General features: G+C 38.9%; 1 protein-coding gene across 1 annotated transcript; it reads left to right on the top strand.

Moving 5' to 3' along the window:
* trappc13 (trafficking protein particle complex subunit 13) lies at positions 1–26,498 on the top strand. Its single transcript, XM_080419910.1, has 13 exons — positions 1–126; positions 2,001–2,069; positions 6,830–6,929; positions 7,219–7,303; positions 8,633–8,760; positions 9,469–9,541; positions 10,472–10,516; positions 13,000–13,017; positions 18,488–18,624; positions 21,234–21,432; positions 24,714–24,814; positions 25,360–25,507; positions 26,173–26,498. Exons 1-13 carry the CDS (start codon positions 81–83, stop codon positions 26,278–26,280), a joined length of 1,257 nt encoding a protein of 418 aa, XP_080276036.1. The 5' UTR covers positions 1–80; the 3' UTR covers positions 26,281–26,498.
* The last annotated feature ends 460 nt before the right edge of the window (positions 26,499–26,958 follow it).

The raw sequence follows: 26,958 nt of genomic DNA, 5'->3' as shown, positions 1-26,958 counted from the left end.
CAAGCTAGCATTAGCCACAGGCTAACCAACAACAACAACATCACAGGAGTTCAGCTCAATGAGCTTTTAAAGTGTAAACCATGGAGGTAAACCAGGCCAAACAGGAGCACCTGCTGGCATTAAAAGGTATGCTGTTTGTTAAATTAATGTAAAAACTGTACAGATAACGTTGTTGGTCAAACATTGGTCATAATAATAAACTAATAGCTAGTTTCAACAGCATATATCTGGTTGTTAGGGTTTGGTGTTATTGCAACACAATGTTAATACATGTTATTAATGGCTTATAAACACACACACACACACACACACACACACACACACACACACACACACACACACACACACACACACACACACACACACCGTGTAGCTGTGTCGTTTGTGTTGTATATGATATTATAATAGATAAGGTTTGCCCTCAGAAGCAGTCTCAAGTGCTTTATGGATGTAATGATAATTATTAGTTATTATTATTATTACAACAACCCCCCCCTCCCCACAAAAAAAGATTATATCATTATTTTGAGTTATTATTATTATTACAACCCCCCAAAAACAAGATTATATGAATAAACTATTATTAGTTATTATTATTATTATTATTACAACCCCCCAAAAACAAGATTATATAAATATAAATATAATTAATTATTGTTATTATTATTATTATTATTATTATTATTATTATTATTATTATTAATATTATTATTGTTGTTAGTATTATTATTATTATTATTACAACCCCCAAAAAAAACTAGTTTAAAAACAGCATCAATTCAGTATGAATCATACTGTATGATTATACCGTTTCAGACACAACCCACAATTAGACCAAGAGGGAAAAACTAAAACTAACTCTTCTGGGTCTTGTGATTCAGTGGTTCGTAAACCTTTTAATGTCATGGACCCCCCCCCCCCCCAGTTTGATATGCATTAGGCCACGGACCCCCATAACTGAGAGCGTAACATTTGTTACACTCTCTCAGAGTTACAGACCTGTAAAGGTCCATTTGGTTACTAACTATCAATCATTTAGCTGGGGACCCCTTGGAACCCTTCCTAGGACCCCAGTGGGTCCCCGGACCCCACTTTGAGAACCTCTGCCATAACTGAAGGCTGACTGCAGCTGTTGGATATTGCAGGCCATCATAACCACAGCACTATAGTTAGTTATAATGGCATATATGCGTTTTTCAATCCGGGAACGCATCAACAAAATCCTAACAGTTTTGCTACGATATCAGTGGTTCTCCAACCTTTTTCATGTCAAGGACCCCCAAAATGATATGTGTTTGGTCGCGGGCCCCCATCTCAAAATATGTTGTTCCAGGGACCCCCCAGAAGCAAAGATTTGAGTTAAAAAATGTTGGCTTTAAAAATATATATATTCAAAGATTTGCACACATTTTCAAGATTTTTCAAAAATAGCAGATCTACAACTGCTATTTTTGAATAGCCAAAGTATAAAATAATGGCTATAGCTCAAATCTAAAATGACACAGATACGTTCGAGGATTGAATGGGTTAAAATGTGATACTAAAGCAAGGCATGCTTTCGGGGCTTGTGTTTGGGTTCTACTGAGTGAAGCCCCACCCCTCGCTCCCACACCAATATATATTATGAAAATAGAGTATAGCAGATCTACAAGCTATCTTTGCATGCCACCATTGTACAACGAAGTATAACGCATGTTTTAGTTCATTATTAAAAGTTGATTATTCGATTAAGACTAGATGAGCAATTAAGTTGGCTATTGGTTCTAAATGTCGATATATTTATCGGTTCAGTAAACTCAAATTTGGTGCGTAATCTTGGCATAATAATCTGTAATAAAATAACGTGTGTGTGTGTGTGTGTGTGTGTGTGTGTGTGTGTGTGTGTGTGTGTGTGTGTGTGTGTGTGTGTGTGTGTGTGTGTGTGTGTGTGTGTGTGTGTGTGTGTGTGTGTGTGTGTGTGTGTGTGTGTGTGTGTGTGTGTGTGTTTCTGTCGTTTACAGTGATGCGGCTGACTAAACCCACTCTGTTCACGAACATGCCAGTGACATGTGAAGACAGAGACCTGCCAGGTAAGACCGGACATGATTAGGGCGGTCAGGATCATGGCATTTTACCATTAATACAAATAATTGCGATAAACAATTTAAAGGTATAGGGTAAGTGATATTGTTTGGTGAAAACAAAAAGTTCTTGTTAAAAGGTTAAAGCACTATATTCTGATAGTAATCATTGCTGTAGAGCGTTTGTTCAGTCACAGGGGGCTCCCTGTCTCTCCAGCTCTTTATTAAACAGAACATACATTTTCAGGTAAGTGACAATATTTCAGCCAATCAGGAGAGAGTACCCATTTATCAGCTTCATTTTTATAGTGTTCCAGCTCCAATTTGTTCAGCTCATTTCTTTGTGTCATCACTTCCAATTTCACTTGTTTAATCTGTATCCTGACTGAGTTCTCTATCCTGATTGGATTAAATTGGCATTCCGACCTGAAAATGCATTTTCTGTTTAATAAAGAGCTGGAGAGACATGGAGACTCCTGTTACTGAACAAACACTCTATAGCAATGAGTACTGTCAGAATATAGAGCTATTTAACACTTATTTTAACCATTGATTGGAACATATGATTAGAACATATGCTGTATATAAAAATTACATTTGGCCTTTTACGCTTTGTAAACTTCTATCTACCAAGAAATGACTCACAATGACCACATAAATAATTTACAATGGCCAAAATAGGCCTTATTTAATGATTTTATACTTTCAAAATGGTTATAACATAGTCGAAATAGCCGATCTTCCAGCTCCGAACTTATTTCTGCAAGGCATTGTGAGCTTTTTAACTTTCTAACTTGTTGTTTTAATCAAAATAGGTCTGTTCAAATGTTTTTGCCACAGCAAATGTATTGAACCCTGTAATTGTCAAGAGTACATATTTAAAGGCAAAATATGTAAGTTGACTTGAATATTTATCTTTGTATCTTCAAAAACATAATTAGTTTATTTATATTTATTTGCAACGTGTTCTCAACAAAATCAAAGGTTTTCAAATCGATTAGGACAAAAGTTATAGGCCAAAGGTGAAGCGTCCTGTTATAGCGCCATCATGAGGCCAATTTGAACACAAAGAAATGAGGTGGAGGTTCTTCCTTGGCCGACTGGGAGTGTGCGTGCAAAGTTTCATGCTAAATCTGTCCAGCGGTGCTCGAGATTAGCTGCTCACAGACAAACCGCTCTACAGTATTCGCTGTCGGGTGGAAACCTTGTATGTCCAAAACTGTCACTTTTCAGGAAATGTGAAAAGGAACCTGTGTGCCTGTGGATCCAATTTAGTTATAATTTAGTCACAAGCTCTCGTTAATACTTTTCATTGGAACTCACAGACACACTTAACAACTTTTATTTTCAAGTTTTTTTTTATCCCATTAAGACCGGGAACGCATCTGTGTGTCATTTTTAGATTTATTTGGCAATTAAAAAATAGCAGATCTTAGCGCGGCACTCTATCTGCTATTTTTTTTTAAGTGTGAACATTTGTGCAAATCTTTGAATATATTCTATAAACAGTTTTTTTAATTAACTTTTATGTTGCTATATCCAGCGGTGCTCCAACTTTTCCATGTCAAGGACCCCCAAAATGATATGTATTTGGTCGCGGACCCCCTATGTTGTTCCAGGGACCCCCCCCCCCCCCCCCCCCCCCAGAAGCACAGGTCGGAGTTAAAAATGTTCGCCTTAAAACATGAATTTGTATATCTGATATTTTTGCATAGCCAAAGAAATCTAAAATGACACAGATGCGTTCCCGGCTTTAATGGGTTAAAACGCAAAAATATAAATGTTTTTGCTACTTTTGTGCACCGTTGCACGAAGAAGTGGGGCATTCATTTACGAAAAAAAACTAAACATTTGAAATATGGAGATAAGAGGTTTCTGCCCGACAGCAACGACATGTGAAGTGTTTTGAGACACTGTTTGTGATTCGGCACTATAATGGAATTGAATTGAGTCGAGTTTGCGTCTGGATAATCAACTTTAATGTTATCAAAATGTGGCTTCCGCCCCGGCTTCCGCATGACATTTTATGATGCCGCGCGCACCACTGGCAGTGTTGCCAGATTTAGCAAGAAACAAGTGGCCAGCTCTACAAAAACATGCGTGTATATACATCAGCTATTTGAAAATAGCAGATCTACAAGCTTGTGAGCTTTTAGATTCGCTTTTTTTTTATAATCTTGAAAACAAATAATAATGTTGAATGTATTTGAAACATTTTAAATAGATATATTATATATATCTTAGGGATTCCCTGGAACAAAATATTTTCAGATGGGGGTCATATTCATTTCGGGGTCCTTGACACAAAAATGTTTGAGCATCACTGGATTAGGAAGCAAGCCCAAATAAGCAACTGCGCTTTAGAAACAACCCCAAAAAATTGTCTTGGCAATACTGACCACTGGTATAACATTAACTCTGTTCAGGTCCCATTTTTAACAGTTATTTATTCTGGGGAGTTTAGCTGAGAGCCTTTCATTCTGGCTGCAGCAGTAGTAATTCACCCTTTTGTCGTTGTTGCCCAGCCTCTACGGTTAGATGGCCTTTCTCAAAGTTTTGCTTGAAAAGTTTGATGTGCTTGATTAAGCCACAGACCCCCATAACTCTGAGAGAGTACAAATGGAACCAAATGGACCCGTCCATTTGTACACGGCCAGAGTTACAGACCTTTTAAGGATCCATTTTGTTGCTACTTTGACCACTGCGCCACCCGAGTGCCTTGGTTCTTAATAACCCATTAAGACCGGGAACGCATCTGTGTCATTTATAGATGTCTTTGACTATTCAAAAATAGCAGATATACAAGCTCATTGTGCGGCACTCGGTGCCGCACAATGAGCTTGTATATCTGCTATTTTAAAAAAAAGGAAACGTGAAAATCTGTGCACATCTTTGAATATATATATATAGATATTTTAACTCAAATCTTTGCTTCTGGGGGTCCCTGGAACAAAATATATTGAGATGGGGGTACGCGGAAAAATACAATATATATTTTTTTAAATACAAATGACACAGCTATGCGTTCCCGGATTGAATGAGTTAACTATCAATCATTTGGCGGGGCACACCCTGGAACCCGCTCAACTTACAGTAATGGGATGAAAACCCCCATCCAATTTTGTTCGAGGTAATAAATATTGTAATATAACAACTTCTCTGTTGTGCCAACTAAGAAAATAATAGTTTCTCACCACCTTTACCCAAAGTGTTTATTTTCTGTTACTGTTTATTGTTTGTTAAACAATGGATTTGAAAGAAATATCTAAAATATATGCATATAAATGAATTAAAATATACTTCATCAGCTTCATTGAGTCCTGCAACAGAACAGTTCAAGTTGAGTGCGATACAGGTATTATGCTGGGCCATTAGCTGCATTATGTTTTGGTTGCAGAAATGAGGCACCAGATTAGCTCGATTAGATTAGCCTTCATCATATGACCTTTGATTATGTTAGATCCAGCTCCCAAATTTAGATGCAGGGGCCTGACAGGAATTTATGGTGTTAGTTTTAACCAGAGGTGGACAAAGAACTCAACCCCAGTAGTCAAAAGTATACAGTAGAGACTCCTGGACAAATATTACTCAACAAGTCAAAGTTGCTCAGTATAATTACTTGTACTTGAGTTAAAGTACTGGAGTACTTGCTTTTATAGTACGGATTGATTAACCACTTAATTGTTTCCGCCAGGCCGAAAGGCATGGCCGAGACTATGTTTTGCACCCTGTCCGTCCGTGTGTGTCTGTCTGTCTGCGAGTAGCTAATCTCTGGCACCGTTGGCCCGGTCGCCGTAAAACTGTGCACACACACTCCCTGGATGCCAAAGCCGAACCTTCGCCATTTTTCAGATTTGCCTGTTATAGCGCCACCAGGAGGCCGATTTTTGCACAACACATTTTTTTCACAAATTTCTTTTTCATGCAAATCGGTACACAGTATCTCTAGTCATGTGATCAACACGGATCTGTCCGATTTTCCATATTCCATCCTGATTGGCTACGATTGGCTTCCAAACTTTGCAGGATTGGTTAGTTTTGAACAAAATGCCTCAAATCATGAACGGAGCATGCGATTTTCGTGAACTTTTGCACGCACATTCCCACTAGGCCGAGGAATAAATGTCACCCTTTTCACATTGGCCTGTTATAGCGCCACCAGCAGGTCTAATTTAGAAAAACACATTTTTGGAACAATATGCCTCAAATCATGAATGCAGTGTCCGATTGCCGTGAAAGACCTAAGAATAAATGCCACCCTTTTCACATTGGCCTATTATAGCGCCACCAGGAGGCCACAATAACCTACCTGACCTGGCGGAGACCTGTGCTCCGAGGAGCGCTCTTTCTAGTTTACACCTATAAACATGTAATGTGACAAATGTGACAAAAACGAATAGGCTCTATCCACAGCAGCCATATTGGAAAGAAATGGGGCCTCGTCCTTTCTTCCTTCACAGGTGTTACCAATTATGCTAATGAAGGCTTTGTTCCATTCTGGTCAAACAGAGTCAGGGTTCGGATAGTGTGCATTCTGGCTCACTGGAAACACTCTGCTACACCAGTGGGTCTCAAAGTGTGGTCCAGGGACCCTCATGGTTCCGTAAGGGGGTTCCAAATGGCCCCTTACCGGTGTTTAACTCTGAGAGTTACGGGTCCATTTGGTTCCATTTGTCTCAGGCTTCCATTGAAAATGATAGCCTGTAGCTTTGCATCGGCCAGTGTGAACGCAGCATTAGCATGTCGTGTATGTTTGTGTGTGTCCACAGGGGATGTGTTTGATCGACTCATGAAGGAGGACCCGTCCACTATTAAAGGAGCTGAATCGCTAATGCTGGGAGAGATGCTAACTTTACCTCAGAACTTTGGGTAATAAAAAGACCAAATGACCATCTTCTTCTTGTTCAAATGAGTGAATATACAGCAATTTTGAATAACAAGAGGCCCATACCTGGCCTTAACCAATGGCATATAAAGTTTATATTCTATAAATGTATCAGATTAGTTTCAGCATTGGTTTTACGTTGGTGTTCTCTATGGTCAAAACGGCAATAACAAACTTTCGACTCTGGGCGGTGTTATTAATTGATTTATTTAATAATATTTGTCAAGTTCAATCACATGGTACATAATCTCAAACAATATGTGTTTTCAACAGAAATATTTTCCTTGGCGAGACCTTCTCCAGTTACATCAGCGTTCACAATGACAGCAGCCAGATAGTGAAGGACATCCTCGTAAAGGTACTGCACTTGTTCCGTTGGCTCCCAGTGAAGCGTAGAGTGACATTTAACGCATCTGCGTCATTTTAAGATTTCTTTGGCTATTCAAAAATAGCAGATATACAAGCTCATAGCGCGGCACTAAAGAAAGTGAACATTTTTTACTTTTTAACATTTTTAACTCAGAAGCAAACTAATGTTTGCTTCTGGTGGGTCCCTGGAACAAAATATTTTGAGATGGGGGTCCGCGGCCAAATACATATCATTTTGGGAGGTCCTTGACAAATGTTTTAGAACCACTGATATTATAGCAACATAAGTTATTTAAAAAACTGTTTAGAAGACATTTGTAGAATCCCCAGAAGAAAAGATTTGAGTTAAATGTTCACTTTAAAAATATATATATTCAAAGATTTGCACACATTTTCACGATTTTTCGAAAGTAGGAGATCTACAAGCTCATAGCGCGGCACTCGCACTATGAGCTTGTGGACCTCTTGGACCAGTCTTCCAGCTCTAGGTCACTTAGATCTGACAGTATTTGAGGTCAGATGTATTCCACCTTAGGGAATTTTAAAAGCATGCTAAAGACCCATCTATTTACTGTAGGAATGTGTATGGATGTAGTCATGTGCATCTTTTGCAACCATTCACAGTACACAGCGATGCGACGCGTTGTGAGCTTGTAGATCTGCTATTTTCAAATAGCCAATGTTTAAATAGGGCTGAAGTGGTTAAAGGGTTTTTGTCGCATTCCTAAGCCAATAATTTGATGACCGGCAGCGGTTCTGGTAGGAGACACAAAGAGTCTCCTTTGTGTCTCCTACCCGAACCGCTACCTACCGGTCCGCTGGTCATCAAATTATTGGCTTAGCAATGCGACAAAAACAAAAAGAAATCCATGAATTCAAGTCTTCATGGGGTGACTCATCAATAGAAAAAAAGTCATTTTAGGGGTGAACTATCCCTTTAATGTATGTTTTGTAATAATAATCAAAATCTACAAAAAGGAACTAGTAACTCAAGTTTTATTTTAAATAGTAGTGGAGTAAAAACTACAATATTTGTCTTTGAGGTGTAGTGGAGCAGAAGTAAAGGTATAGAAAATTGGAAACACTCCAGTAAAGGACGCGTTGTGAGCTTGTAGATCTGCAATTTTCAGACATTTTAGTACTTTTACTTTTGGTACTTTAAGTACATTTTTATGCCAATACTTTTGTACTTTTACTCAAGTAAATTTTGAATTCCGGACTTTTACTTGTAACAGGGAACTTCCACATTGCAGTATTGATACTTTTACTTAAGTAAAACATTTGAGTACTTTTTTCACCACTGTTTGTCTGTTTGTAGGCTGACCTCCAGACCAGCTCCCAGAGGCTGAACCTCTCAGCGTCTAACTCCACTGTCACGGAGCTGAAGCCAGAGAGCTGCATCGACGACGTCATCCACCACGAAGTCAAAGAGATCGGAACTCATATGTGTGTCTTTATGGTCAACATGTAGACAAATGATACATCATATCATCACCTAGGATGATGAAACCTTGGATGTCTTTTAGTTTTAACCCTTTAAGACCTGAGGCGATTCTTAAAAATGTTTTCTAAATCAGAAAACAGTTTTTTGAAAAAAATCTAATGTTTCAAGATTTTTCAAAAATAGCAGATCTACAAGCTCATAGCGCGGAACTCGGTGCCGCGCTATGAGCTTGTAGATCTGCTATTTTTGAATAGCCAAAGAAATCTAAAGTGACACAGATGCGTTCCAGGTCTTAATGGGTAAGGAAATGGGGGGGGGGGGGGGATTACCTGTGTTCCAATGGATCCAATGTAGTTATTATTTAGTCACAAGTGCTTTTTAATACTGAATCTTTATAAAACCAGACAGACTTTTACTTTAAAAAAAGATATTATTGTCATGAATGAAAAATAGCAGATCTTCAAGCTCACAACACGTCACAGTGATGGGTTGTAGACTTGTAGATTGGCTATTTTCGCTACATGTGTGCGACCCTGTTGTACGACAAAGTAGAGCTTTAATTTACCCCCCAAAAAACATAAAATGCTGTATGAGGTCAGTGGTTACTACCTGACTTTTTACACACTCAAAGGGTGAAAGAATGAAAGATATATTACAGAATAATTCTTTGCTATGCTGAACTTGTTTTTCTCTCTCTCTCTTTTCTTTAGCTTAGTGTGTGCAGTCAGTTATACAACCCAGTACGGGGAGAAACTCTATTTCCGAAAATTCTTCAAATTTCAGGTGAGTTATGCTTGAACTATCTCCACGCGTTGTGTGATGAAAGTTTCAGAACAACAAAGAATGGAACCAACGACCCGTAAGGGTCCATTTGGTTCCATTTGTACACTCTCTTGAGTTACTGACATGTAAGGTCCATTTGAAACCCCCTCAAGTAACCCAGCGGGTCCCTGGACCTCACTTTGAGAACCACTATAATAAAATGTACTGTATGCAATACTGTATGTACTGTATGGTTGAATTTGTGTTGATCAAAAATTATAACGAAGGCCAAAATTATATATTTTGATGCTTTTGTGTGACACTGTAGTATGGTCAAGTAGGGCGTTAATTTACGAAAAAACACGGAAAAAAATATGGAGATAAGAGACAGCAACGACATGTGTTGTGGTTGGAAGTGATCTCCCTACTCTTTCCATTGAGACATTTACACCCCTGGTGTGTGGTTAGGACACCAACTGGTGGACGAGTAGCACTGCCTTAAACTCATAAGTGCAAAGGCCCCCCCCCCCCCCCTTGACCCAAGCATGGTTTTCCCTCTGGGCTGAGTGGTATAGAAATTCGGTCTCACGTGTTTACGGACTGAGGCTTTAAAGCATGTGTTGATAGGAGTCTGAGAAATGTCACAAGTCTACAATAGAGCGAAAACCAATTAGCATAGAAGCTATGGGCTTTGTGCTGCTGGAGAGACACTGCACTCTCAGTGTGAGAAAGGATTCCCAACTTCACGTCGTAGACAGTTAGTTGAAAGAGTAGCAGTTCAGAACTACTTCATTACATTTTACTCTTTCAGTTTCTTGTCTTTTGATAGGATTTCTAATGTTAATAATACATTACTAGACACTGTGTATTTTTATTTAAATCCTTTGCTTTTGAATGGAGGAACACAGTGAGAAACCAACAGCGTTTAGCTTGCAATCTATCTTCAATCAGGTTTTGAAGCCGCTGGATGTAAAAACCAAGTTCTACAATGCAGAGGTAAGCTTTTTTTTTCAAAGTGGGTGATGTCTATGTTAGGAACTGTGTATTGTGAAGTATGGCTGGCAACAGTGGTGGAAGAGGTACTTTTTACTTAGGTAATAGTCAGTGTTGCAATGCTGAATTGGAACGTGGTTGCACTGTCTTTTAATGACGTGACGCGCACGTCGCTTAACACCTACACTACAGGTCACACAATGGACAATTGATATGCATCTAGGCTCATTCCTATGTTAATGTACCTGGTGTGAGTCGGGAGCCATTGTAAACTTTGTTGAGGTGTGAATTTAAAGTTGTTTTAAATCTCTGCGTGTGCCTGCGCGTGCTCCTGGTCAAATAGGTTCCTGCACGCCGTGCAAGACCGTCCCACGAGCAATGCACCCCTGGTAATAGTATCAATACCACACAATTACTCTGTAAAGGCCTGTATATAAAAAATTGACCTGAGTGAAAGTACGAAAGTAATGCCATCAAAATATACTTACGGTACCAAATTCAATAAAATTTTACGCATTGTGAACTTGTTGATCGGCTATTTTTGAACAGCCGAAGTATAAAATGGCGCTTAATCATGTTTTATATTAATACTCTAAATCTGCGAAGTAACTAGTAACTAAAGCCGCCACGTAATTGTAGTGGAGTAAAACGTTCAATATTTGCCTTTGAAGTTTAAAGTAGGGTAAAAAAAAGTACCTCAAAATTGTACTTAAGTACAGTGCTTGAGTAAATGTACTTAGTTACTTTCCACCACTGGCTGTCAACAGTGATTTTGTTGTACCCTCATCTCTCACCATGGCTTTCTGCCTGTTAAAACTGTACTTTTATTTTATTAGTTTATTTATAATAATTGTCATTGCACCATTACTATCAGTGGTTCTCAAACAACTTCATGTCAAGGAACCCCCAAATTAATATATATTTTGCCGCTGACCCCCATCTGAAATATTTAGCTCCAGTGGGACCCCATAAGATTTGTGTTGTTAAAATGTTTCAAAAATATAAAAAAAAGAATCACATTTGTTTCAAGATTTTTTATTTTATTTTTAATAACAGATCTACAAGCTCACAACGCAACGTGTTGTGTGTAGATTCTGACGCTATGTTAAAGGAGTAGTTCACCCAAAAAATACTTATTTTCTATCAATTACACACCCCATGAAGCATTGAATTCATGGAGATTTTTTAGTTTTTGTGGCATTCCTAAGCCAATAATTTGATGGCCGGGTGTATTTCCAGTAGGAGACGCAAAGAGTCTCTTTTGAGTCTCCTACCGGATACATTAGCATCTTCCCGCCGGTCATCAAATTATTGGCTCAGGAATGCGACAAAAAAACAAAAAATCTCCATGAATTCAAGGCTTCATGGGGGTTGTAATTGATAGAAAACAAGTCATTTTCTGTGGGAACTACTCCTTTAACTAATTTTGATGGGGACCTTGGGGGTCCCCGGACCCCACTTTGAGAACCACTGCGTCACATAACATGCCTCATGACATATTCACATTCTGTGGTTGGAACCGTTTTCCAAATGCTAATATAGAGAGTAGTATGAGACACATGTCCTGTAAAAACCTTGTATGTCTAGCAACAAAAAAAAACTGATTTCACTTTGTTTTACACAGTTTATATAACGTCACTGTCGGGTGGAAACCTTGTATGTCCAAAAGTGTTAATTTTCAGGGAGAAAAAAAAAAGTACAAGAGTATCAAAATGTATTTAAAGCACCAAAAGTAAAAGTACTAAAATGTTTGAAAATAGCCGATCTACAAGCTCACAACGTATCGCGAGCTTGTAGATCGTCTATTTTCAAATAGCCTACTGTAGGTATAAAATAGGGCTAAAGTGGTTAATGTATAGTTAAAGAAGGAAGTGCCAGTTTCCTCTCTCGGATTTCGGGAAGTGTAGTTCCAGAATAGTTGTCTGGCTACGCGAGACTACGCTCCCTTTGTCCAGTCTATGGTTGTCACTCCCCACTCTCTCCCTGTTTCCTGTTGCTTGTAACTATCAATAGGCAAGAAAGGCCTGAAAAAACAAAAAAACAAATTAAGAATTAGAAGATTTTCAGAAATCATGAAAATAGATTGTGATGCAACACATTGTGAGTTGTAGAATATCTGTGGGTTATCTTTGCTATTTTTGGTGTGACACTGTCACGCGTCAGACGTATAGAATATTACATTAATTTCTGAAAAAAATATAAGAAGATGAAAAATGGAAATACAAGGTTTCTTCTGTCCAACAGCGTTGAATATAATATAACAGTTGTTCTACACAGTGAGAGCAAAGGCATCTTTTCAATCACCACAGTTGGAGACGCAAGGTTTTTCCAAGGCAAAGAAATTGAGCTTTTATCCCCATTTGTTTTTCATTTGCATACCTGCAGCATTTTGTATTGTAATGCAAGTTATTCATTCATGGTCATTTGTCTTTGGCATGTAACTTCATTCATGTTTATGATGTCTTGTATTTTATTTTCTCCATTAGAGTGACCTCAGTTCAGTGGTAATTGTTTTTTTTTTTTTCTCTGTTCTCATTCGCTGAACATTAATTAGCTTCAATTAATCTCCACGCAGCAGCGTTTTGTCTTTTCTCTGGGGCCGCTAAGAAGGAGCAAAAGTAGGGGGGGGAATATGTGGAAAATAATTTTAATATATATTCATGAAAATACATATAAAACACTAACTCCTGTATTAGCGTCCCTATTCTGGGGCAAACATGAGGCGTAAATAGCAGATCTACAAGCTCTGTTGTGAGCTTGTAGATTAGCTGTGCCATGCGTGTGTTTCCAATGAGTCTTAACTGGTCAACATGGAGTTTGACGATCAATGGGTTTATATAGGAAGTACTTTGGTACATGACGACGTGGACTTTCCACCATATTTAGCTTTTGCTCTTTCTTTGAATGCTTCTGCACTCTTTTTGCTAACTCATTTCACACAGCAGGGCTAACGGTCTAATTAACTGTTTAATTACTGGACTCTTTTTGGGCTTGCTGCTAAATTGCAGAGGGCTGGGATGATTGCATTGATCAAACACTGGGGGAACTTGGCTGGTTTGTGTTACGATTATTGTTGTTGGGATTATTATTATCATCATTATTGTTATTCCAATGTGAATGAAGGTACTCAAATTTCAACTTAATCGTCCCGCCGGAATTTTGTTAAAGGACAATTTCACCCATTGTCAACCTATCTTAAATTTTCATAACTCCATCCCGAGTCCACCGCAGCTAAAAACCCAAGCGGACGGTCCATGCGCTAGATCGCATATTTTTATCGCTCAAATCTTTTCTTTTTTTTATATATATGACGTTCATTATGACAGAAACCTGGCCACAGTATTTTTTGTCCCAAATGGCCCGCCGTAGTGTTTACAAGCGGCTTGGATGAAATCACGGGTCAAATCTCGTCTTGCGAGACTTCTGGAGCATCTAACAAACGCGGTGGAGAGTTTTCTGTCATTATGAAAGTCAGATATCACCAAAAAAAGCTACATTTCCACAATGAGGTATGTTATAAAAGACTCGGGATGGAGTTATGAAAATGTTCTACTGTACCACTCGTCCTAGGACATAATAACATCACTTAAAGGTAAGGAAAAGGCGAGTACGGAATTCTCCTTTAATAATTGGCCCTCACTAATGCTCATTATAAGATGGCACCATTTCTGTCTACTCATTCTGTCTCATTGGAGGGCTGTGGACAGTTCAGAAACCTGCCTACCAGTGACATCATTGGTAGGCTGCAGATGTCAGTGATTTCAAACCTTATTTATGTATTTATTTATTATTTCTGCAAGAACAATGGCTTCTATTTCAGCGTGCTAACTTTCCAGGAAGAGAAAGTCTGTCGTTTCTTTTAGCTCGGTAACCCCATCGATGACGTCATTGGTAGCCGGGTTTCTGAACTGTCCACAGACCACCAATGAGACACAAACCCAGTAGACAGAAATGGTGCCATCTTATAATGAGCGTTGAGGACAATTATATAAGGTTGAAAATGGGTGAAGTGCTCCTTTAACATTTTTAGCGACGTCATCAATGAGGTGCTCCAATCATTTGACATGGTTTCTTAACCCTTTAAGACATCTGTCATTTTCAATTTTAACCATTCAAAAATAGCAGAGATAAAAAAAAGCAGATCTACAAGCTCATCTATGAGCTTGTAGATCTGCTTTTTTTTTAAAATCATGACAAAATTTGTGGAAATCTTTGAATATATATATTTTTAAAGCGAACATTTGTAACTCAAATCTTTGCTTCTGGGGATTCCACAAATGTCTTTTTTTTTTTTTTTTACGTATATGTTGCTATAATCAGTGGTTCTCAATCTTTTTACATGTCAAGGACCCCCAAAATGATATGTATTTGGCCACGGAACCCCATCTCAAAATATGTTGTTCCAGGGACCCCCAAGAAGCAAAGATTTTATTTAAAAAAAATCGCTTTAAAAATATATATATTCAAAGATTTGCAAGAAAAATCACAATTTTTCAAAAAGAGCACTCGGTGCCACGCTATGAGCTTGTAGATCTGCTATTTTTGAATAGCCAACACAATCTTGAAATGACACAGATGCATTCCCGGTCTTAAAGGGTAAAAGGATGAACGTAGGGTGAAACACCTTGCAAGTCAAACAAGCAGAAAATAAAAAATATAATGTATATACTGTAGTTATTTTGTCTCAGATTTGACGGTTGGGTGTAAGGTTTATGAGGTAATGGGACGGAGGAGCTATAAGTTCTATGATTATTTTTTTTTAACATGAATTAACCCCAGTCAGAATATTGGTCTGTGGTTCCTCTGCAGGCATGAACTAATCTTTGCTTCTTACTCATTACTGTATACTAGAGGTTGCACTGAGAATTACAGCAGTTGACTTATAATCCAGAACCTTCCAGAAACCTGAAACTTTACAAAACCTGTGAAGTTCTGTGAAATGTTGTTTGTTTACGTTTCCATAATCAGGTATGTTATAAAATAAGTCAAAATATCAGATATGCTATTTGTTGCCATTTTAGAAATACATTAACAAGTATAAGTTCTATGTTCTCGTTTCCGAGAACCAGTGGTGGACAAAGTTCTATTTTTTAAGTAAAAGTATCAATAAATACCACAATGTAGGAATACTTTGTTACAAGTAAAAGTCCAGTATTCAAAACTGACTTGAGTAAAACTACAAAAGTATTCGCGCAAAGTACTCATAGTGTTCAAAATGGCTAAACGATCTTTTGAAAATAGCAGATCTACAAGCTCACAACGAGCTTGAGCTTGTAGATCGGCTATTTTCAAACAGCCAAATTTTAAATGGGGCTGAAGTGGTTAATGTATGTCTTGTAATATTAATTAAAATCTACAAAGTTACTAGTAACTAAAGTTGTCAAATAATTGTAGCGGAGTAAAAGTACAATATTTCCCTCTGAGATGTAGAGGAGTAGAAGTAAAAGTACTGAAATTGGAAATACTCCAGTAAAGTAAAAAAAGGTGTGTACTTAAGTACAGTAAATGTACTTAGTTACTTTCCACCACTGCAGAGAAGTCAGAGTCAGTACCTGAAGTACTCAAGTAATTGTACTTCGTTTACTGTCCACCACTGTAGACAACTACTGTAGCTAATGTTGAGTAGACTAACAGTTTAGATATCATCTAAAAGTTAGCTCAGTCTGAATATGATTGGACAAGACACACACGTGTTCCATGAGGCCATGAGGAATTATTTGTTTAACCCATTCAAACCGGTAATGCATAAACCACTTTATTTTATACTTTGGCTATTCAAAAATAGCAGATATACAAGCTCATAGCACGGCACTGAGTGCCGCGCTATGAGCTTGTATATTTGTTTAACTCAAATCTTTGCTTCTGGGGGGGAGGGGCGGGTCCCTGGAACAACATTGAGATGGGGGTCCGTGGCCAAATACATATAATTTTGTTTAAAAAAAGATTATATTTGTTGAATCCCCAAAAGCAAAGATTTGAGTTAAAAATGTTTGCTTTAAAAACTACATCAAAAATCAGCCTGTGCGAGAAGACAGTCCCTGGGATACGGCGGGACACATATATTCAAAGATTTGCAAAAATATTCATGATTTTTCAAAAAATAGCAGATCTACAAGCTCAGCGAGCTTGTATATCTGCTATATTTGAATAGCCAAAGTATAAGATAATGGTTAAAGTGGTTAAAATCTAAAATGACAGATGCTTTCCCGGTCTTAATGGGTTAACTTTACTTATCATTTAAATACAATTTTAAATGCGACTAGTTGGCGTTGTATGTATTACCGATGAGGACAAAAGTAAATAAATCATCACCATAATAGTTAGTGCAACCCCTACTGTATACCATGTTGGTCAGCACTGTACTAACTGCACTGTAACCCTGAAGATACACTGAGCACCGTTTATGAGGTTTGTAAAGGTGGTTTAAGTGGTATTCTTTTGTTAAAATAAGTGTTAAATAGTTCTATATTCTGATAGCAATCATTGCTATAGAGTGTTTGTTCAATAACAGCGGTCTCCCTAGCTCTGGTCCATAGCGTTAGAAGGAGTTCTCCTTAACGCTATGGGACTTTCGAGCCTTTGCGCTCGCACCACAGGCAGCGTAGCCTCTCGTCTGTAGTAAAAATTAAAAATACGCTTTCGCTACTCACCAAAACAAAGACGGTTTTATGAAGTTGAAAGCCTACTCTACTTAGTGAGAACACTCTGAGCCCCCCACCTCACGTCTAAAATACACTTTTTGACCAGAAAAGAAAATATTTCACCGGAAGGAAAAATATGGTCAATAGAAAAATTCCATTGACAACATCTGTAGAGGGCGCAGTGGAGTAACCAAAAAAAAGTTTTCCTTCCTTTTACTACAGACGAGAGGCTGCGCAGCCTGTGCTACCGCGGGTATGAGGGGAAAGGATCGAAAGTACAATCGCGTTTAGGAGAACTCCTTCTAATGCTATGGACCAGAGCTCGGGTCTCCCCCCCATCTCTCCAGCTCTTTAATGAACAGCAAATACATTCTCAGGTGGGAGACCAGTTCCGTCCAATCAGGAGAGAGAACCCATTTATCGTTATAGTGGTCCAGTTCCAATGTTGTCAGCTTGTTTTACATGTTTCATCTCTTCCAATTTCAATTGTTTATCCTGTGTCCGATGATGCTGTTCTCTCTCCTGATTGGAGGAAATTGGTATCCAGATCCGGAAATGTTTATTAAAGAGCTGGAGAGACGGGCCGACCCCCCGTTACTGAAAGATACTACTCTTTAGCAATGATTACTATCACAATCAGTGTTGATTTTGACAGCATATTTTGATTCATTTTTAGTCATAGTATTTTGAATAAAATTCCATTTCATTTTCATTTGAAATGTTTTAGTTTTTGTCTAGTTTTAGTCGACTAAATCTACTGTTGATTTAGACAACTAAAATGTGTTTTGGCGGTGCCTTGATGGCGCCGTAATGGCTGATTTTACACTTGGTTGCATACTGAAAATGGCAGATAGATCTGCTATTTTCAGAACCAAACATAAAATGACTTGTCTTAGTTCTGGATCTCTTCTCCACTAGTCTCTCCCTAACATTTTAGTCTAGTTTTTATTTGTTGACGAAATTGTCAATATATTCAGTCTTAGTTTTAGTCATATCTTGGTTTTTATTTCGTTTTTATTTCGTTTTCGTCAGTGAAAAAAGGTAGTCGACGAGCATTTTTCGTCATAGTTTTAGTCAACGAAATCAACACTGATCAGAATATAGAGCTTTTTAAAAATATATCACTTATGCTACCTTTAATTCCCTGAATCTCAGCTTCACTTGTGATCCTTTAACTCTTAATTCTTACACGTTATGAAGAGTACATTCATTCATACTTGTTACAGTTTACTACTAGAATAATTAAAGTCAATGCGCGACCTTGTAGGTTGTTGTAGTTAGCGGTTAGCAGCTAGCTAACGTTGCGGCGTTGGCACGTTGTGGTCCATTGCAGACAGACGAGGTGTTCCTGGAGGCTCAGATCCAAAACATCACCACCTCTCCCATGTTCATGGAGAAGGTCTCTCTGGAACCTTCCATCATGTACAACGTCACAGAGCTCAACACGGTGGCATCCACTGGACAAGAAGGGTAACTACAAGCATGGGCTTAATAATGAGTGTGTTAGGTGTGTACTAACCTCGTGTCACCAGGCTTTCCACCGCAGAGGAAAGCCTGGTATTCGTTCCAAACTGGGCCGTGTGATCTGGTTTAGAAGAAAAAAAAATGTATCCGGTTGTTGTCGCATTGTTTTTGTTCCCCACATAATGCAAATCAATTAGTTTCGTCTCGCTAGTCGCGCCACGAGTAAGAATAAAAAACGGACATGCCAAACGATTATTATACCAAATGAAACGAATATACCAAATTTAACACACTTTAAACGAGGGGAATCATTTTGGAAGTGCACGGTGCCGGAGGTTCCGGTCGTGGGTTCCGTCCGCCTAATGACGTAAAGTTATTTCCTCTCCGACCTGATCAGATACCCGAAAATGGTAATGATCCCAGGCTAGGTGTGTCCAGAGCATTGACACACCTAAAATCAAACACACCCATTATTCATTTGATTAGCTGCAGCTGTGTTGCTTACATCACCGTGTACCATTAGTACAGTGATTATGCAGAGTTTTTAACCTGAAGTGGATAATAATAATAATTATTATTATTTATTTATTTTTTAATATTTTTGCTCCCGTTTTAGGATTATTACGGTCATTTCCGGGTCGCGCGGCCCAATTATTGGCTACGTTAACGTTTGGGCTGGGATGCTTTCCAGCAGTGGCGTAATTTACACAGGGTTGCTGGGTTAAAACAGTGAAACGTCCCCCCCCGGTCTGGTCCGGGGGGTGGTGGGCCGGTTCGGACCAAAAGCAAAGCTGGGACCCCCAGAAGCAAAGATTTGAGTTACAAATGTTCGCTTAAAAAATATATGTATTTAAAGATTTGCACAAATGTATGATTTTTCTAAAATAGCAGATATACAAGCTCATAGCGCGGTACTCGGTGCCGCACTATGAGCTTGTAGATCTGCTATTTTTGAATAGCCAAAGAAATCTAAAATGACACGGATGCGTTCCCGGTCTTAATGGGTTAATAATGAGTGTGTTAGGTGTGTCCTAATCTGAGTTCCCAGAAGTTTTCGCCAGCTCGGCGAGGAACTTCTGGGCCAGAGCCCTGGTATTTGTGGGCGGGATGTAATTTACGCTCAGAATCTGATCGGACACGCCTCTTACCGGTCTGAGAGCTGTGCAACTCGTCTAAAAAGTCCGACAAGAGGCAAACAGCAGTACACAACAATGGCGGCCGCAATTTCTCAAGGGGAAATTGCTTCCCGTCGATCCTATTTAGATGCAACACCCAGTGCATGTGGATCCCGCCCCCTTTTCTTCATTGGCTGTTGATTTGAATCACAACGCAGTGGCCGTGCCCCTGCTGTCCAAGCTCCGACGCAATGCCTCCCAGACTAGGTGTGTCCTAACCTCGTGTAACCAGGAGCAAAGATTTGAGTTACAAATGTTCGCTTAAAAAAATATGTATTTAAAGATTTGCACATATTTTTTTTCAAAAATAGCAGATCTACAAGCGCACTCGGTACCGTGCTATGAGCTTGTAGATCTGCTATTTTTGAATAGCCAAAGTATAAAAGGTTAAAGTAGGTTAAAGCCCACTGCGTACTCCAGGCGACGCCAAACATCTCAGAGGTGCGAGAACAGGCGAAATAAGTTGGGATGTATTTCAAATAAAGATACAGTATATACAGGTTGTGTGGTGAAAGCAGATATGTACGTGATATTTAGAATGTTATCATTATATGCAGGTGTGGCCATTTTTGTTTGTAGAACATGGAAAGGTAAAAAAAAAGTTAAAGGTAGGGTAAGTGATATTCTTTGGTTAAAACAAAAAGCTTTATGTTAAAAGGTTAAAGCTCTATATTGTGATAGTAATCATTGCTATAGAGCAGAGTTTGTTCAGTAACAGGGGTCTCCTTGTCTCTCCAGCTCTTTAATAAACAGAAAAAACATTTTCAGGTAGTTGACAACATTTCAGCCAATCAGGAGCGAGTACCCATGTATCAGCTTCATTTTGATAGAGATCCAGTTCCAATTGTGTCTGCTCATTTCTTTGTGTCATCACTTCCAATGTCACTTGTTTAATCTGTATCCTGACTGAGTTCTCTATCCTGGTTGGATAAAATTGGTATCCCGACCTGAATATGCATTTTCTGTTTATTAAAGAGCTGGAGAGACATGGAGACTCCTGTTACTGAACAAACACTCTATAGCAATGAGTACTATCAGAATATAGAGCTATTTAACACTTATTTTAGTTAAAGAAAATCACTTACCCTACCTTTGAAAAAAAAAAAGAAACCTCAACATTTGTAACCTCAACAAGGTTAAAAACCGGGAAAGCATCTCTGTCATCTTAGATTTTTGCGTTGGCTATTCAAAAATAGCAGATATACAAGCTCGCAGCACTTTACATCTACAATTTTTTTTTACAATTTCTTTTTAAAATCTTGAAAGTGTGAGAACTACTGATTTAGACGGCATTTTTGTAGAATCAGCCTCCCGTCTTAAATGGTTTGAAAACCACCTCAGGCGGGCGGGTTTCCATCTATCGTGCGAGCGTTTTGCCGTTTCTCATGGTGTCTTCTTTGTCCTGTGTGACGCTGCCCCCCCCCCCCCCCCCTCTGTCAGAATGTCTACGTTCGGTAAGATGTCCTACCTGCAGCCCATGGACACGAGGCAGTACCTGTACTGCCTCAAACCCAAGCCCGAGTTTGCGGAGAAGGCCGGAGTCATCAAGGGAGTGACGGTGATCGGCAAGCTGGACATCGTCTGGAAGACCAACCTGGGGGAGAGAGGCAGGCTGCAGACCAGTCAGCTACAGAGAATGGTATTTATTCATTTCTTCCTTCATCACTTTTTTTTGTGAATAAAATGGTATCTGTATGGTTGAGTATGTTTACCTATTAAGACCGGGAACGCATCTGTGTCATTTTTAGATTTCTTTGGGCTATTCAAAAATAGCAGATCTACAAGCTCGTAGGTGCCGCGCTACGAGCTTGTAGATCTGCTATTTTTGAAAAATCCTGACAATTTTGCAGATCTATCAAAATATTTATTTTTAAAACGAATATTTGTCTCCGCCTGGCCGAAGGCATGGCGAGAAAGTATGTTTTTTTGCACCCTTTCCGTCTGTCCTTCTGTCTGTGAACAGCTAATCTCCGGCACCGTTGGCCTGATCGCAGCGAAACTTTGCACACACACTCCCTGGATGCCAATTCCGAACCTCTGCCCCAAATTTTACAACATTTTCACATGGGCCTGTTATAGCGCCACCATGAGGCCTATTCTACCTGACCTGGCGGAGACCTGTGCTCCGAGGAGCACTTTTTCTAGTTGTAACTCAAATCTTTGCTTCTGGGGGTCCCTGGAACGAAATATTTTGAGATGGGGGTCCGCGGCCAAATACATATCATTTTTGGGGGTCCTTGACAGGAAAAAGTTTGAGAACCACTGATTATAGCAACATACGTTTTTTTCAAAAAACTGTTAGGATTTAGAAGACATTTTGTAGAATCGGCCTCATTGGTTCAATATTTATAAAACTAAATCTATTATTGCTACTTTTGTGTGACACTGGCAATTGGCAGTGACCCTAAAATAGGGCATTAATTTATGAGAAAACATAAATAGGTGAAATGTGGACATACTGTATTATACGATATTCTGCCTGACAGTATGTGAAGTTTGGCCGATGGCTCAAGGCTCCAAAAAGGTTGACAAAGTCCAGAATGTAGGTTTGGGTGTATTTATTTCTCCCAAAACAACAAACACCAACAGTCCTGTGCAGTATTTACAGTGCAGGCCTAAATATTCAATAAATCAATCAAAACAGTGATGATACAATATCAAGAATCAACTTTCACATCACAGATTTACAGGTGTGTAATCATCATTTTTGTTGTTCTACAGAAAAGGGACAAGAGGAACAAAGAGGGGGGGGGGAATCGAGCATGCCAAAGAAAACCTAAACAAATCTAGATATCTACATATATAGACCGAATCATCATGACATCATGACATATTTCCGGTTAGATAACTCTGGCTGCGTCACATTGGTGCAGTATTATGCATTAACCTTATTTCTGGAAGAACAGGACACTTAAAGGAGCATTTCACCCCTGGAAGAAACTGCAATCACTCAATGGTAATAGTATTTGTAGTAGATAACAGTAGCACAATTTAAAATTTGCACCCTATGGCCAGAAAAATAATGAAATCTGTGTGTTTGACTAGGGTTTGACTGGACTGCTGCATTACTACAATGACCATAATGCTTTGGTGCCTTGTGGCAGGGGAGGTTCCATGTGGGTGTGATCTCCAACAATAACATCCAAACAGCATGCCAGTGTCGCCATGTCTGCTTATTATAAGCGGCTTCTTTCTAAAATGTAGTTGATATTTGGGCTTGTTTCCAAATGTTTTGATTGCTGTTTAAACCAGTGGTTCTCAAACATGTTCATGTATTTTTCCACAGACCCCCATCTGAAATTATAATTTGTGGCAGGGAGCCCCTAACAAATATGTGTCAAAAAAATTCCACATTTTGAAAAGCAAATAAAAATATTTTGCAAAAAAAAAAAAAAATCCACATTTTGGACTTTTTCCCCCTCAAGATTTTTTTGTAAATAGCAGATCTACAAGCTCACAATGGGTTGCGAAGTGTTGTGAGCTTGTAGATCAGCAATTTTCAAATATATAATATCCCATGTCTAGGTAAAGTGCTCTTGGCATAGTTATTTTTCTTTTGGGCTTGTTTTCATAGACCTGGCTGCTTATTTCTCTCACAATATCTGGCAACACTGGCTGTCCTCGCAAACGTTCATCTAGTTACATATATGTCCAAGGATTCGTTAGTGATGTCATATCACTGGGACATCCTTAGTATCTTCATGCAGTTTCACTTCCGTGTCGCATAGTATTGACATCACTGTCACATCCTTGGTATTATGATCTTAGCCTTTCGTGACGGTGTTTGTTTACCAGCGCTGCTACTCCACGCTGTATTTTTTTTTTCAAGCTTGCGCTTATGAAACACTACACAGGATTATTATTTCATGTCAACATTCAAGTACAACTATCAGAAGATAACTCAGGTAAAGTAATGCCTCACTCTGCAAGGGCCGCTGGCCGCAGCTAATGGGAGTGGCCGAGTGGGGAAAGAAGGTTGAACAAAGTGTTACGGACACCCCATTGGGGCTGTCTTTTGAGATGGTCTGACTGAGACACGCCGAGACATGTAGTGCGGAAAGGAATGAGACCAATCTCTCATGACGCAAATAACGTCACGAATATTGCGAAGATTACTAGATATCTAAAAACACAGATTATTCACAAAAAAAACCCAGGATCTTGTTTCTTGACTCCTAAACTTCATTAAAAGACCGAAAACTTCTTCCAGGGGTGAAATGGCCCTTTAAGATATTGTTATTGACTATTATAACTATATTATTGTGTTCTAAATATCCACAGGTTGACAAACTAGACATAGCTAATGTTCTGGACACTTTATTTTAGGAATACCTAGAAATACCTGTTTGTTTACAAACATTCAAGCATTCTGGTCTGGTCTATACAGCAGGAATCTTCAACAGGGGGTCCGGGACCCCGAGTGGGTCCTCAGCGTTACTACATGGGGTCCTCCAAATGTTTGTGTGATGGGGAACATTAGCCACAAATAGCTGAGTGCTAGGCGTTGTGAGACTTGTAGATGTAGGCTATTTTTGCAGAGTTAATGTAGAGGGAAAAAGAGCAGACCAAGCACAGATCCAATGGCCAATGGACTGAATATTGAGGGTTTAAAAGGTTAACTGTCTGAAAATACACATTAACATGAATCCAACATATCAATAGAAAAGATGTGTGAACATTAAACAAACAAACAAAACATTAATTGACACAAACATTTTCACTTTTTTACAACACTCTTGTGTGATGAAGGACGTTAATTTACAAAAAAAAACATACAAATGTGAAACCCGGAGATACAAGGTTTCTGCCTGACGACAGCGATGTCCACACAAAAGCGTCTGGTTTTGTCATGTGTTCAACTGTACTGTGTTTTTCAACGCGAGGATATCTGATATTTGTGTTGTGGCGTGTGTCCTCCAGGCTCCTGGCTACGGGGACATCAGGCTGTCACTGGAGATGATCCCAGACACCGTCAACCTGGAGGAACCGTTTGACATCACCTGCAAGATCACCAACTGCAGGTCAAACCTTCACTCTTACGGATTTAACCCATTCAATCCGGGAACGCATCTGTGTCATTTTAAGATTTCATTGGCTATTCAAAAATAGCAGAGTGCCGCGCTATGAGCTTGTAGATCTGCTCTTTTTGAAAAATCTTGAAAATGTGTGCAAATCTTTGAATATATATATTTTTAAAGCGAACATTTGTAACTCAAATCTTTGCTTCTGGGGGGATTCTACAATGTCTTCTAAATCAGTTTTCTGAAACACCTATGTTGCTATAAAATCAGTGGTTCTCAAACCTTTTTCATGTCAAGGACCCCCAAAATGATATGTATTTGGCTGTGGATCCCCATCTCAAAATATTTTGTTCCAGGGACCCTAACAAGCAAAAGATTTGAAAATGTGAAAATTGCTTTCAAAAATATATATATTCAAAGATTTGCACAAATGTTCACGATTTTTCAAAAAGTGCGGCTCTCGGTGCCACGCTATGAGCTTGTGCCGCGCTATGAGGATATCACTTCCAGCACTTTACCGTATTGTACTGACATTGTGTTGACAGTGAGAGAACCATGGACCTGGTTCTGGAGATGTGTAACACCCGGTCCATCCACTGGTGTGGCGTATCGGGCAGACAGCTGGGGAAAGTCGGTCCCAGTGCCTTCCTCTCCCTGCCTCTCAAACTGCTGTCATCTGTCCAGGGGCTGCAGGTTAGAATCCCAACTTTCTGCTTGACACTAGTCATAAATCATTGGGTGCGTTCGGAAGTACGTACTCTGAGAATCTGCTCTGATTTCGATGTCAATGTTCTCTGAATGTCAGTTACTTTTATGATCAATCAGAGATTAACATGGCCCTTTTCATCTTTTAAAATTAATTCAGTTCATCCCTTGTCTAAACATGATTATTAGCTGTTTCTATGTACCAATTTAGTCATTACTTTTACTTCTACTCCACTACATCTCAGAGGCAAATATTGTGCTTTTACTCCACTACAAGTATTTGAAAACTTTAGTTACTAGTTACTTTGCAGATATAAATGATTACATTATAAAACATACATTAACCACTTTAGCCGTATTTTATACCTAGGCTATTTGAAAATAGCCGATCTACAAGCTCACAACGCGTCGCGATGCAACGCGTTGTGACCTTGTTGATCGGCTATTTTCAAACAATTGCGTACTTTTACTTTTGGTACTTTAAGTATATTTTCATGCCAATACTTAAGTACTTTTACTCAATTAACATTTTGAACACGGTAACAGGGTATTTTTATATTGTGGTATTGCTACTTTTACTTAAGTAAAATATCTGAGTACTTCTTCCACCACTGCTTACTGTTGTGTTTTTGTTTGTATCTTCTCTCTTCCAGAGTATTTCTGGACTCAGGCTCACAGATACGTTTCTGAAGAGAACGTACGAATACGACGACATCGCCCAGGTGTGTGTGGTGTGTCCCTACACCACCCGAGAGAGCTAAAGATCAGTGATGTGAAACCCATCTGGTAGCATGTGCCACAAGTTGACCATCGTCAAGGACATATTTATTTTCTTTATTATTATCTCTATCTTTTTTTTATTGTTTTCAAAATGACATTATGTTTAACCCAAGACCGGGAACGCATCTGTGTGTCGTTTTTTGATTTCTGTGGCTATTCAAAAATAGCAGATCTACAAGCTCATAGCGCGGCACCGAGTGCCGCGCTATGAGCTTGTAGATCTGCAATTTTTTAAAAGTGAACATTTGTAACTCAAATCTTTGCTTCTGGGCGTCCCTGGAACAAAATATTTGACAAATGTTCGCTCAAAAAAATATATATTGAAAGATTTGCAAAAATGGCAGATCTACAAGCTCATAGCGCGGCACTCGCTATGAGCTAAAATGACACACACGCGTTCCCGGATTCAATGGCTTAAAGGACCCACTCCTTTAAAAATCATATTTTCCTTTTGGTTAATGTCTTTTCAAAGCTTACCAAATTATAAATGCAGACAGCAATAAGTACATCTTCAACTTAAATTATTGTAAGAGGATATCAATGTATGAACACATAATTTAAATGCTTGCATTCTGCACTTTCGTATTCTGTAACAACTGAGAAATGGCCGTGCGTTACTTGTGGCACATTCTATCAGACCCTGAAAATAGGATTTTTCA

The sequence above is a fragment of the Gymnoscopelus braueri genome (assembly GCF_963280865.1).
Source record: "Gymnoscopelus braueri genome assembly, chromosome: 22".
NCBI lineage: Eukaryota > Metazoa > Chordata > Actinopteri > Myctophiformes > Myctophidae > Gymnoscopelus > Gymnoscopelus braueri.
This window is presented reverse-complemented; position numbering and strand designations above follow the sequence as displayed.

What these genes read in the sequence shown, in the direction of transcription:
- trappc13 (XM_080419910.1), top strand. Translation starts at nt 81, where the DNA reads ATGGAGGTAAACCAGGCCAAACAGGAGCACCTGCTGGCATTAAAAG. An exon ending in ACTTTACCTCAGAACTTTGG is followed by an intron (nt 6,930 to 7,218) that starts GTAATAAAAAGA and finishes TGTTTTCAACAG; the next exon opens with AAATATTTTCCTTGGCGAGA. An exon ending in AAAGAGATCGGAACTCATAT is followed by an intron (nt 8,761 to 9,468) that starts GTGTGTCTTTAT and finishes TCTTTTCTTTAG; the next exon opens with CTTAGTGTGTGCAGTCAGTT.